Source organism: Ruditapes philippinarum, unplaced genomic scaffold (genome assembly GCF_026571515.1).
Source record: "Ruditapes philippinarum isolate M1 unplaced genomic scaffold, ASM2657151v2 ctg5079_1_1_1_1, whole genome shotgun sequence".
Classification (NCBI taxonomy): Eukaryota; Metazoa; Mollusca; class Bivalvia; order Venerida; family Veneridae; genus Ruditapes; species Ruditapes philippinarum.
In genome coordinates, this window is record NW_026862180.1 from 129,268 (window position 1) to 143,755 (window position 14,488).

At 31.4% G+C, this 14,488-nt stretch overlaps 1 protein-coding gene across 1 annotated transcript in view; it reads left to right on the forward strand.

The window, feature by feature from the left end:
* Positions 1–14,232, forward strand: part of LOC132718184 (cytoplasmic dynein 2 intermediate chain 1-like) — a 40,288-nt gene extending 26,056 nt beyond the window's left edge. Inside the window, exons 19-30 of the mRNA XM_060701817.1 lie at positions 134–222; positions 1,640–1,683; positions 2,368–2,440; positions 3,851–3,947; positions 4,263–4,381; positions 6,729–6,816; positions 7,296–7,362; positions 8,017–8,075; positions 8,666–8,711; positions 9,192–9,369; positions 9,845–9,917; positions 10,214–14,232. Coding sequence (XP_060557800.1) covers positions 134–222; positions 1,640–1,683; positions 2,368–2,440; positions 3,851–3,947; positions 4,263–4,381; positions 6,729–6,816; positions 7,296–7,362; positions 8,017–8,075; positions 8,666–8,711; positions 9,192–9,369; positions 9,845–9,917; positions 10,214–10,324 — 1,044 coding nt within the window. The 3' untranslated portion in view covers positions 10,325–14,232. The remainder of the gene's footprint in view (positions 1–133; positions 223–1,639; positions 1,684–2,367; positions 2,441–3,850; positions 3,948–4,262; positions 4,382–6,728; positions 6,817–7,295; positions 7,363–8,016; positions 8,076–8,665; positions 8,712–9,191; positions 9,370–9,844; positions 9,918–10,213) is intronic.
* The last annotated feature ends 256 nt before the right edge of the window (positions 14,233–14,488 follow it).

A 14,488-nucleotide genomic window follows, 5' to 3' on the forward strand; every position in this document is an offset into this window, starting at 1 on the left:
TCCACACCAAACATTGATGCTGTGCTTAAGTGAGCTTAAAATACCTTTAAGAAAAAATGCAGCTTTTTTTTGAAAACATCATGGGCAGGTCCAGAAGTATATTACTACATCAGAATTTTTTTATTTGTTTCAGATCGTCATGTGTGATATTGTTTTCGCATTTCTCACCTGTACAACCAAACTTATTACTTTAACAGTATATATCAAAGTCCACCATCTCAGGTAAGGTTTTTAAAAGTTACAGAATACATGTGAAGGTATGGTTGTAATTTAGGTTATTTGTTAATGTGGGGGTCTATCACAGTCTTGGCATGACTGAGTTTCGTATGAGTTCTCAAAGAGTAAAAAAAGGTCAATAAATTTAGAATTCATTTCTTCAATTCACATTATGGGTTTGAATTTTGACTTAGAAATTCTTTCATGTGTTGAAGACTATCCAGCTAGTCTTGATGGGAGGTTTGATGTTCTAACTTTTGATTTGATAAATTATCTGAAGGAGCAAATGAGGGGACTAATTTCTTCTCCCAGTAAAGCTCAAAAGTAGCCATGTGACATTGACTGTCAATTTTTTACTGGGAAAATTAAAATTTTTAAAAAAAAACAAATTTAAATCAAACTGTAATTGTTAATTTTCAAACTTTCAAAAATACATTGTACATTTTACAACTTCATGTTTAGTTCTCCTTGACCCAAAGATTGATATACCCTTTTTTTTCACCAGTGTGAGTGCAAATTTTTTGATATATTTTCCCTGTGTTTTACTATAAAGCCGTTCCCGGCTTATATTTTATTATTTTGTTAACTTTTCTGTATAAACCCGATATCTTTAAAAAAATCAAGGGCCAAAGGAGGGTGTAATTTGTGTTTTGGGGAAAACCAATGAACCTAGTTTTCCACAAAAGGGAGGTGTAAAATCATTTTTTCATTTTTGATTTTATGCAAATTTCCCAAAGTTTTTTATGTTGGAAAAATAGGGGGGAAAACATTACGATATATATTGAGGCTTGAGTAATGTAAATAATCAATCGATTGGTCATTTTTGGTTTTTGTAATATGATATTTTAAATGTTAATAGTATTTCTTATTGTTGTTCGGAGAGCATAATTTTAAGAGAACATGTGATACACAATTTAGGCCTTGTATTTTTATTGAAGTTTACTACAATCTTTATGGCTTTCCATAAAATTTGTAGATGTTATTCTAACCACACATGTCATCAGAAATCCTTAATTATAATTTTTTTCCTTTTTTTAACCTATAGTATCAATGGGAGTGGTAAATGAATGTTTAAAATGTTCTTTGGGATGTGACTGAGGTTTTTTATGTAACTAGATTTTTGTAACAGGAACAACTTGCATGCTCAGTATCAGCTTAAAATTAGTATAGAACAGGGTAAATTTCTGTATAGAAAGTAGAATGTTTTTAAAGCATTAATTGCAATAAGTTTAGTGCAAATTTATCATAGAATATTTTTCAAGGGTTTCTTGTATGTAGTTAGTATCAGCCCCCGTAAGGTGTTTTGTTTTAGTCCCGTCAAACCATCACTTGGTGTTTTGCAGGAAGGTGGAACGGTTCCATTGCTATGGTGGGATCTAAGGGAAACCAAGTCTGTCCTATACATCAACCAAACAGTTTTTTAAACGATGAGTCATATTCATCTCAGATACCCTACATATGATACAGGTAATTGTACATCCTATGACTCGGTATTGATAGATTGACATAATGGCCTTCTTGGGCAAGAAATTAAGGTTGCCAGCCTCAAATCACTTGCTTCTCAGCGCTTTGGGTTCAAATCCCTTTAGGGACTTTCGATTCTTTCATGGGAGAAAGCTCTGGTTAGCTAACGTAAGGTTGGTGGTTCTACACAGGTGCCTGTTTATGCATGAAATAATGTATAAAAGGAGCTACTGTGGTCTTCCTCCACCACTAAAGCTGAAAAGTTGCCTTATGGACTTTTAAGTTTCAAGTGGATGTGCCTTAAATTTAAAACAAAAACAAATTAATACTTGTAGATTAATGGGTTTTTTGGCTGTCTTCATGTAAATGTCTTCAACTTTAGTCGCAACCTTCACTTTTAAGGTCACTTATTAAATAATAAGGAAATTTCACCAGAATTTTGTTTATTCATTAAGAGCTTTTGAACTGGGGTGTATGTATTTGAATAAACATTTATTTTGTACACATCTGCAATGTTGATTTACAGCCAAAACCTCATAAAAACAGCATCCCTTTATTGTTGTGAAAGTCAATATAAAAGAATAAAGAAGCTATTTGTTTATAATATACCTTGAATTTTCTGTTATATAATTGAAAAAGAACTGTTCATTCAGATAATGTATTTATATACATGTATTTGTATTACAGCTTGTGTTTTGAAAGAAGAGAATCACCATAGTCCAGTTACCTCGATTCTTCCAATATATTCTTATATAAATACGTGAGTACATTTTTCATCAAAGAATTTCATTCGATCTGGCTCCTCATGCTATTATGCTTTGAAAATTATCTTTATCTATTAATGATTATATACTTCATGTTAAACAACAGTAAAACCCCTCTAAACCAGACAGCTTCTGAACCAAGCATTTGTCCGATTTAAAAGGGTATCTTGATAAAAAAAATGATGAAACAAAATTTTGTCAAAGTAAGTTGAAGAATTGTATATTTAGAGCTCATAATTACTTATGTATGCATTCTTTAATTTATGATAAATCATATTCTAACTTCATCTAAATCATATCTCTGACTGGAAACTTTAACAAGAATTTGCTTTCATTTCTTGGAACAGAATTTTAGTTTGACTATACTATTCAAAGAACAATTATGCTATCATCTCACCTAGGTGTTCATTTAAGTTTGGCCCCTGAAAACCCTTGTTTTAATTTTTAAATTTTACACAAATTTAAATGACGGTTTTAATTTGAAAAATTCAAAGCATTTTCTTTGGGTGTGTTTATTGTAAAAAATTTTTTCAAGATCGTAAAATCTAGCATGGACTACATGGGATTTTCTCATTATTTCCCCTTTTTGAACTTTGTTTTAAAATTTTTAAATTTTTCTTTACTTTTAAGTTAAGTTAACTGTCCTAGTTAAAATTTTTTGTTTTAAACAAAATATTTAAATTTAAATGGGATAAATTTTTGTCGTTTTGAATTAAAAAATAAGGGTTTACTTACTTTAAAACCAGGTTTAAAGACAGGGTACCCCCCCAGTCCCAAAGTAGAAGGTAAGAAATTTTTTTTATGAATTCAAAAATTTGGGTTTATGTTATGAAAAACAAAATTTAAAACATAAGACTGTAGTGTTTTTTGGCAAATCATCTAAAACCAAAAATGGGTGGGAGCACCATGAAATTTTGGGTTTCGTACATGATTGAAAAATTTTTTTGAAATTGTTTTGGGTACAGTATATGGGTTTTTGAGGCAAACAAACTTTTTATAGCCCGAGTTTTTTGTCTGATTTTAATTTACCACGCTTTTTTAAATTTTTTAAAAATTTATTTTAAAAATTTTCAAGGGGTTTCTGTTTTTAAAATATATTTTGTTGATTAACCCCCAGTGAAGAGCTTTGGGCAGACTAATGGAAAATGGGAGATTGACTTTTGTCAATTTTTGCCAAAGGCCAAACCCGTTTTTTTTCAAGCAGGTTTAAAAGTTTAAAAGGTTTTTTGTAATACCCGAGGGGTTTCCAAAATCTCTTTCCCGATTTTGGGGCCTTTTAAAACCCCTTTACTTTTTGTTTTGGTTTGGGTTTTAAAAAACAAACAAACATAACAAACCAAGTTAAATGTACATAAACAGTAAGCTAAGTAATAGTTTAAAAGATAGTTGATGAGAATGCCATCAAGGAAAAAAGTTTTAAAAAGAATTCTTCTTTCAGATACCTCTTCCGGACTGTCATTCCAACTGGTGTCTACAGAAGAAAGTGCTGTTTTACATTTTTGGGTGAGTATTTATGTGTTTTGTCAATGATTTTCCCACCTTTTTCCTTGTTTAATTTGATCAGTTAAGTGTAGTTAATTAAGAAATAAAAACAATATATTGTCATTGTTTACATCCTGTTACATGTACTGGAAAGGGGAGGGATTTTAATATCAAATATAAGGTGTTAAGGTGGTTTGTTCATCAGAGGTTAAGCTATTTTGGTTCATTTTAAAACTTGATACTGAATTTTCACTTTGTAGTTTCTCCACTTCAAAGAGAAACAGACCAGTAAATAAATCTTAAAAATATGTAATATAAAATTTGTTTGTTCAACAGGTTGTGGCAGAGATAGGCTTGCCTGACATAGCTGGTTCAGAAAGTGATTTGGGGCTCGCACCAGGGGCTGGGGTAAAATTGCTCAAAAGTTCTTCATTGACTATGAGTAGCCCAACCAAGTAAGTCACTTGCAACATTTTTCACAGAATCCAAAATAATATATAAATATGTAAAGTTCTGTTCTGTCCAAATAGTTTATGCAATGTTCTAGTAACTGGAGTAGTTTTCACAGCAGTTATTGAACATTTTCTTTATTATTTAAGTTCCATTTCATGTAAAGAAAATACATTTTATCTGAACTGATTAGCAAATTTTTGTCTGTATATATCAAACTTTGAATGTTGGTATTTTTGTGTCACCTGACTTCTCCTCAAAAACTGCTGGTGCAATTTTTACAAACATTACAGAAATGATCAGTACCAAGTCTTTTAGATATTCCTCTGAATTTTCAGAGCTTGAAAAAAAATACATTAGCTATCCTTAAGCAGCTGTGATCATTTTACTTAAATTTATTTAATACCAATCATAGTTTAACAGAGGGAAAGTAAGTATGGTTGTACTAGTAATTTATTATTTCTTTACTAAAAGCTTATAAATGTATAGAACATGAGCACTGTGGAATAATGGTATATAAAATATAGCACCTTAAACCATCTATATTTTTGGTTATAGCACTACAATACTTTATTAAGGTTTTTTAGTCTTAACAATAATAATTTATACCTTTTCAAATTTTTGCTAACATAGTTTATGCAATCTTCTCATTAACATTATGGTATAAAGTAGAAATGTAGGAATGGCTGAGTGCTTAACACATAAGACCATTAATCTAAGGATTGCTGGATTGATAATGGGCTGAAACCCTATCAGAGGCAAGCCATTGTACAAGCCATTGTTTCCTTGAGCAAGAAACTACTTGCATTGCTCAGAATTGGTTGCTTCAATGAAATGATTCATGCTTGTAGTTTCTAACACAAACTAAAATCTTGAACAAACTGACTTAAGGTATGCAGTCCACTGACATATTAGCAGACAGCCCATCAGTCAGTAGACATTTAACTTCAGTACAAATATATTTGTTGAAGTCCTTCAACAGATGCATTTGACTGTATATTTGATATAAAAATATACTAAAATACAATCAAACAATCCTTTGAGTGTTTTGGTAAGAGTTATTTGCCCTTTTTTATCTATAAGAGTAATTGGCCCTTTATTGGATTGTCAAAGTTGAGTGTATTAAGTGTAACTTTTGGTGTTTTTGGTGCTATTTTTCCAAAGCACAGCATTCATTTTGCTTTTATGCCTTGAAAGAAGGACTTTTAGTTTCTTTGCATAACCTGATTATCAATTATGTGTCAAATTCTACTTTTGTCTTTCTGTTCATCATTTTGTAAAGTATGTTTGTCATTTTTATGAAATTGGTCAGAATTGAAATAAATGAGCCGCGTCACGACAAAACCAACATAGTGCGTTTGCGACCAGCATGGATCCAGACCAGCCTGCACATCTGCGCAGTCTGATCAGGATCCTTGCTGTTCTCTAACCAACTCTTTTACAAGTAGAGAAACTGAAAGCGAACAGCATGGATCCTGATCAGACTGCGCGGATGCACAGGCTGGTCCATGCTGGTCGCAAACCCATTATGTTGGTTTTGTCGTGATGCGGCTCAAATATGAAATTATATTGTTACAATAAATTTAATAAGTATAAAATCATTCATTAAATTAGTAATAATAACATTGTAGGAAATTTAGTTGTTATGATGTTTTCAATTTTTCATTTCATAAACATATGTAGTATCTTTTCTGAATTGGCAGATATATGTCACTTGTGTGTTCATCAATTTTGACAGTGTGCATATTAAGTTCCAGTTTAAAACAAGCAAAAGCTCTTTAAAAAGATATGTTTCTAAAACTTTGAGATTCTAAGGTCAACCTTTTTGCTACATATGTTCATGCTTAATCTTTTTGTAGCTGTTGAACTGTTGTGAATGTATATTTTGGATATTAAATTAGCATAAACTAGGTAGAAAAGCCATGTGAAGCTCAATTTGAGGAAAAAGAGAAGGATTATGTGAACTAATAATATCTGTCATATGTTGAGGTTTAGATCTGAACCCCAGACATATGACAGATATTTTTTCATGTATATTCTATCATATTCCATCATATTTTAAATTCTTTACCTTAATAAAACAATTTTCCATGGAAGTTTATGTCATTTACACCCATAACTATTTTCTTAAAATAGCGTATGAAATTACAACTTTATTCATAACGGCAAAATAACGGCATCCTAAGCATGCCATTGTATTGCATACTACTCATCTGGCACTCCCCAGATGAAATTTCTGGCATGGGTAAAACTAACGGAAACACCAGTCTGATTTGCAAGAATATGTTTTTCTTGGGATTGATTCCCAGTCTAGGTGCACATTTTTCTCATAATGTTGTTTTGTTATTTTAGAGATGCCAGGTTACAGTCTGGACTGAGAGCATTAGATATGTCACTGATGCCGAATGATCCAAATCACTTTTATGTGGCTACTGACTCTGTAAGTTAAATGTTGTAAATTCTACTTTGTAATTTCATTCACATGCTTAACATGTCCCAAAAATGATTAGTGTATGATATCACTTGAGGATGTTCAAAGGATAAGTTTTAATGCGTGTATTAGTCGTTGTCGCGAATCAAGAACATGTATAGAAATATGAAATGACTGTATATTGTGTAAGCAAGGTCCTAGGGTGTTCATTGGAAGTGTCTTATTCTATTAAAAGTACATGCATAGAGAATTGAAAAACAACATCAAATGTGCTTGATAAAATACTATTTATATATATATGTGACAATACCAGATTTAGTGTTTTAGCATGGCCATCCCTGTTATGTGAAACTAGCTGAAATAATTTATTTTATATGATATCAAGGAAATTCTATAAAGACTAATTCTATAAAGAATAATATAATTGTTAAATTCATTTAATACTCTGGATTTGTTAATATTTTAATCTGTAAACTTTATGTTTTCAGGGAAGCATTTTACATGGAATTCGTTTTGGAAAAAGAACGTTTCCTCGTGCTCATTCACCTGTGATAGGTATGCTTTATCCCTTTATACTGCTGGAGTTGAAAGTGATTTGCCTTTGCCACCAGTAAAGAGCCAAGCTAGTCTGCACATCCATGCAGTCTGACCAGGCTCTTTACTGTTGGCTGACTAACTTTAAATTATCATCTTGATATCCCTAGATTTGATGGTAGACTGTTCCATAAATAGAAGCTAGACTAGTTCATTTAAGAAATTTTGCCTGGTACATGTTTACATATACTCTTAACATATTATCCATCAAATGATAGTTGTGGATTCATTTAACATTTTTTTGTGTATTTGATGTTTTTAGTAAATTTTAACATAGACTTATGAATCATATATTAATTCATTGTGGGCAGATTTTTAAGAATCAGAGGATAAACAGGTTTGTAATGTTAAAAGTATGGCGGATGAGGTTTGAGCTAAGTTGTATAAATTATCAATACAAATGACAATGTTAATAATTTAGATAAGAATGTAAGTAAGAACCCATTAAAATTGTTTGATCTGTTTAAGCATAATATAAAGTTAATGAATTTGAAACAAGGGTATGATTTGGACTTTGATAAAACAAGTGTGAAAACAAGGAAGTAGATTTAAAATTTACATGTTGATTATTTGACATGTACCTGAAAGTAAACATTGTTTCTTTGTTTGTTTCAGATACCATTGTTGATGTTGTTTCTATTGATTTTTCACCTTTTGATCAACCTTGTTTTCTCGTAAGTATATTTAAAAAAAAACCCACAATGAATGTTTCTTCGATACAAGTATTGAATACTAAAGTTTCTAGCACTTATATTTTGTATAAATGTATCATATATCATCAGTTTAAAAATTAAGAAGAATATGATTGTCATCTCACATCTACGAATTGGTAAGTTAAAAACCAATTTGGTTTGAAAATGCATATACTTACATGTATAAAAAGATGCATTGAATTAATATGTCTTTTTATACATGTTAGTGTATGCATTTTCAAACCAAATTGGTCTTTCACTTTTATTTCTGAGCATGGTATAAATTCATGCTCTTGAGATTATGTTTATGCCTCCTGTACTTCAAACTTAGCGGGGGCAATAAAGATTTGCCCCTGTGTGTCTGTAACTCTGTCCGTCCGTACACTGAGAAAACAATGGAATTTGGGGGTATTCGTTTTTTCTATGCACATTTCTAGTCTTTTGTTTTTTTGTTGTTGTTTTTTCAGTATTATTACATTGTATTTGAAGTAATTATACAATCATATGTTGAAAAGTGTAACAAAATTGGTTTAGATTTAGAGTTTATCCCTATGACTTTGATTGTATTACAGACTGGTTGTTCAGATGGATCATTTTCAATTTATGACACAAAATCAGGTATATATTTCATATTTCTATTGTACATTTGCAATCTCATCTGTGTATTAAAATTCACTGTTGAAAAAGAAACAATAATGATGTCATTAAAAGTATTACCTTTGGATACAAGTTACTTTTTAACTTTGAATTATTGGTATTTTAAGAAAATGTTTCAAGAATTTAGTCTTTATGTGTAGAGGTGGTTTCTATGTAGAGGTGGTCTTCTGCTCCAGGGTTTCTGTTTCTACAGATGTACTTTGATAACAAATCCTTAGTAATATGTTATTCATTTTTAATAGAATTGGTTACAGTTACATTTATATATGTCTTTAAAAAGTTGTCTTGTTTTTGTTATTATAACACAAAGACACAAAACATGAGTAATCTTCTCTGTGTTGGCAAAATTTAACAATGTTACAAATTACTCAAAATTGAGTCACTCGATCCGTTTTTGTTACTTATATGACTTGTATCATTATGACAATTCTCATTTTACAGAGAATCCTTTGATAACCTGGCCTTCAATAACTAAAGGAAAAGCAGTACAGTGTGTAAGATGGTCTCGCAGCAGAGCCTGTGTGTTTTATGTGCTAGACGTTACATCTACACTATACGTGTTTGATCTTCTAGAGGGAGATGTTCAACCAAAATATATTGAAACAATTTCTAAAGAAAGGTTTGTAATTTATTACTTATTTAAACTTGATTATGGATAAAACTTGCTCATATGAACCCCCTTGGATTCTGACCGTCATTGGTGGTGGCATGTAAGCAAAAACAAGGTTAAAACCAACAGTCCCTAGACAGACCATTGTTACTAGGCCATTTTGCTACATTTCCTCTTTCTTGTTGTATCCAATCAGATCAAAAAGCTTTATTTCAAATTTTCAAGAAAAGTGTTGATGTACAATCTTTATATATCTTTCCATGGACTAGTACTGGTCGTGTACAATGCAAAGTGGTTGTCGCCCCAGTATAGGCTTGAAACAGAAATCTCTTGTTTGATAAGCAAACAATACTCTTCTCCTTAAAACTGATTAAATATCTTCTATAGGGGTATTCATGTAATGTAAGTGAATTTATCTGACATTGGTCTGATGTAATGAAAACACTACAGGGATTTATTTTATTCAAAAACAATTGATTTTCAGGATAACAAGTTTTTCTCTGACCACAGTCCAGAGACCAGATGGTCTAGGAACCACTTGTAAAGATGCACAAATGGTAAGTTTTGTTTTTGCTTGTAGTTTAGAGTGACTGATTTTAAGAAATCACAGAAATCACAGAAATTATACAAGACACAGTGTAGAGTAAAAACTTTATAAGCAATGTCTTAAATGGAATTTTTAAAGGGAGCTAATTTTAAATAAAAGTCACTTCATCACTATTGTATGTTTTCTTTGTTCAATGAATTTCATATCTTGATGTGGCAGCCACATTTTTGAACATGCTATACAAATAAGTCTACACCTTAAAGTTATTTATAATAAAAAAAACATATACTTTTATTATCTTTTCAGCTGTTTAGTTTTGGGGATGGTAAAATGGAGGTTCACACTATTACAAAGTCACTAAGCGTTCCGGAACAACTAGAGACTGACTATCTTGGCAGTTACCTGCAAAGATTCTGATAGTTGTAAAATCATCAACAAATAATTTTATTTTACAAGCAAATTCTCACAAACAAATCTCTCCATAAATCTCCAGTTCTGGAAGTACAAGTTCAGTGAACAGTAGAATGTTGCATTTTCAGATACTGCCCCTGTGTTAATAATAATGTTTTCATTTTATTTAAAAATGATTATGAAAAAAAGGCAGTTATACTAAAAAAGGGAGGCAATTCTATAATCTCAGTTGTTGCTTTTTTAGCTCACCTGTCACTGACAGGGTGAGCTTTTGTGATCACTTTTCGTCCGTCCGTCCGTCGTCCGTCTGTCCGTCGTCCGTAAACTTTTACTTTAAATGACATCTCCTCATAGACCACTGAGCCAATTTCATCCAAACTTCACAAGAATATTCCTTTGGTGGTCACCTTTGAAAATTGTTCAATTTAATTTAATTTAATTCCATGCAGAACTCTGGTTGCCATGGCAACCAAAAGAAAAAACTTTAAATATCTTCTTCTAAAAAACCCAAAGAGCTAGAGCTTAGATATTTGGCATGAAACATCTTCTAGTGAGTATCTACCAAGTTTGTTCAAATAAAAGCCCTGGGGTCAAAATTGGCCCCGCCCCAGGGGGTCATTGATTTTCCCTATATGCATATAGTAAAAACTTAAAAAATCTTTTTTTAAAGAACCCAAAGAGCTAGAGCTAAGATATTTAGCATGAAACATCTTCTAATAGGTGTCTACCAAGTTTGTTCAAATAAAAGCCCTGGGGTCAAAATTGGCCCCGCACGAGGGGTCACTGATTTTTCCTATATGCATATAGTAAAAACTTAAAAATCTTCTTTTAAAGAACCCAAAGAGCTAGAGCTAAGATATTTAGCATGAAACATGTTCTAATGAATGTCTACCAAGTTTGTACAAATAAGAGCCCTGGGGTCAAAATTGGCCCCAGCCCAGGGGGTCATTGATTTTCCCTATATGAATATAGTAAAAACTTAAAGAGTCTTCTTTTAAAGAACCCAAAGAACTAGAGCTAAGATATTTAGCATGAAACATGTTCTAATGTATGTCTACCGAGTTTGTTCAAATAACAGCCCTGGGGTTAAAATTGGCCCCGCCCCGGGGGGATATTGATTTTCCTTATATGTGTATAGCAAAAACTTAAAAATCTTCTTCGAAAAAACCCGAATAGCTAGTGTTTAGATTTTAAGCATGAAACATCTTCTAGTAAGTGTCTACAAAGAGTGTTCAAATAAAAGCACTGGGGTCAAAACTGGCCCTGCCCCAGGGGTGTCATTGTTTGTAAATATATGTGCAAAAAAAAACAACTTAAAAAAACTTCTTTTAAAAAAACCCAACGAGCTAGACCTTAGATGTTTAGCATGAAACATCTTCTAATGGGTGTCTACCAAGTTTGTTCAAACAAAAGCCCTGGGGTTAAAACTGGCCCCGCTCCGGGGGCCTATATACAGGTGAGCGACTTCAGGGCCATCATGGTCCTCTTGTTTTAATCTGTCACTCTGTCATCAGTTAACATTCCATGCTCTCTTTTTCAAGGAATTTTCATAAATGTTTTAGAATCAGACATTATGTTAAGGTTACAAAAGTTATATTTAAATGAGTGGTAGTGTTTGGATGGAGAAAAACAGACTTTTAGAAAATGTACATATACATATGTACATAAATGTCCATTTCAGAGATACATTTTGAACTGCAACTGCTGAAAGATACTTTATTTGTTTATTATAAGAAATAAGCTACAAATTTTCCCTAAGAAATTATGTTATTATAAATAGAGGCCAAGTCACAAACTTCTTTCTATTTTAGAGTAATTCATTCAGTATATTAGTAGAAAAATAACATCTTAAATCAGTTTATAGTTCTTACAGAGTCTAAAAGTGATTTAATAAAGTGACTGAAGTATTTTCAGCTCAAAAGAATGTGAATTGTAAAAAAATATTTTGAAAACATTCCATTGTAAATGTTACTATAAATAGATACTGTGATATCTTAATTGTTATGTATATACATGTACTAGAGATAAATGTACTACTGCGTAGTGATATGACTGAGGTTCTTTACATTTTACTTATATTCAAACAGATATCAAATGCTATTCCATGGTTGATCTTCTCAGATTCATGCTAGTTTTCATGAAAATTTTGAACTTAAAATATTGTGAAATGAACAAATTTACCCCATAGAACCCATGGAAATTACTAAATGAGGTCAAAATATGCAAAAATAGCCCTTACTGCATTACATGGTGAAAAATACTGCAAAATTGGTCATAAAACGCACATAACATGGAAATTATTACTTTTATCTTGAATCATTTTACTTTCCTTAAAATCTAATAACTTTTTTTATCAAGTTTGATTTTTCCTATAAATGAAAAAATATTTTGGCTTATCTGCAGCTTTAATATATAAAGCAAACATTTTGCCATAGATGATTTTCCTTATGGGCCTGATTGCTAAATTGCCATAATTATGGGTTGTTTACTTGTAACATATTCAAGCTGTTTGTGTTATTATAAAATCTCTGCATGGTTCATAAAAAACTTATAAATTTGAATGCTGTGATATTTTTTTATGTACAAATGTAGTGTTAAAAAATGCTAGTCCAAATGTCTGTAAAGTGTATGAAGGATCATTGCAAGAGTAACCTTGCTTAACTTTGTTTGTTCATTGAGTAAGGTTTGTGTTTCAGTGGTATTTAACTCAAATCCTACTGAATTTATGAAATGGATTTACCAAACGGTAACTTTGATTTGTTCTTTTTTAACTTTTAAGAGTTTGCTATATGTAAAATGAAAAACTGAACAGAAACAGAACTGATTGTGAATGTATACTGGGCGTAATGAAGGTCCATCAGTCCTTTCAGGCACTGAGAGTACAGACCCCTGTGTTTCTGCATCACTCTGCATATATGTGTATGCTTGTCTAGCTCAGTATTTGTGGCATAGGCAAATTTTTGTCACTGCTAGTATACAAAAATATTTAGAAGATGAACAAATTAAAATATCACTGTACATACAGGCTCATTACCATAACGATGTAGAGTTTGATTGCATAAAACTTTGATAAATTTGCTTTATCTGGATAACTCATTTTTCACATCATTCTGTCTCTGAATTAATGGTGCCTTTTACTTTGTCAGGGCTCAAATAATTTGAATTGTCACATATCCCATAAAGGGTCAGATAGTGTGTTTCTTAAGTGCATTGTAACTACTTTATTATTTTGATCTTTGTTTTATATTTTATTTAGGTTATTTATAGCTCGACCAAGTTTAAATCCGTCCATATTATATTTATATATTTCATGTATAATAAATACATATCATTGATATAATATGTGCATATCAAAGTACATGTATATTTAAATGTTATTGTACTTTATGTTTAATGAATTTATTGCACTGAAAGTCTATTTAAATCTGCAACTTTTTTTCAATCCTTTGTGTAATTTTTATGGTTTTGAACACGATAGTTAAGTGTAACATAATGCACTTAAAGAAAAGTTCCGACCATGTTTCAATCCACCTTTGATAAAGTCCGAGGTACAAATGTCTTTGCTTCAATTATAAGGCTAAAATTAATTTACTCGTGCTTAGAATTATTATTAAAACTGTCAGCTTACTGTTATCAGTCTCTACAGAGGAAAGATAAACACACTGTTCATTATGCTTTTGAGAAAAATAATTTGAATTTTTTAAAAACAGGGACTAGGTGTTTAGGACCATTTCTTACCTTTTCATAGTGACAATATTTAATGTATTTATTTATTGGAGAAGTGTTAGAGATTGTGTTTAAAATTCATGACGTAGAAATTATGAATTTTGTATGCTCTTTTTTTTTTCTTTGACTTGATATGAAAAATAATTGTTACTTTATGCTATTTATTTCTAATAAATGATACTGAACTGGTAATGTTGTTGTTTGTACTTGTAGATTGGCCATGTTAAACAAGAACATTTTAGCCAAATAAAGTTTGAAAGTTTAGCCAAATATGATTAATTACAATAGCATAAAGGAATCACTTTTTGTGACCCCACAATTTAGATTTACCCTTGTCCATCTGTCTGTCCGTCAGTTCTCTTTGTGTCGCACGTAGCTCAAAAAGTAATTGACCTAGAGTCATGAAACCTTACAGGAATGTTGATCAGCATGTGAAGTTGTGCA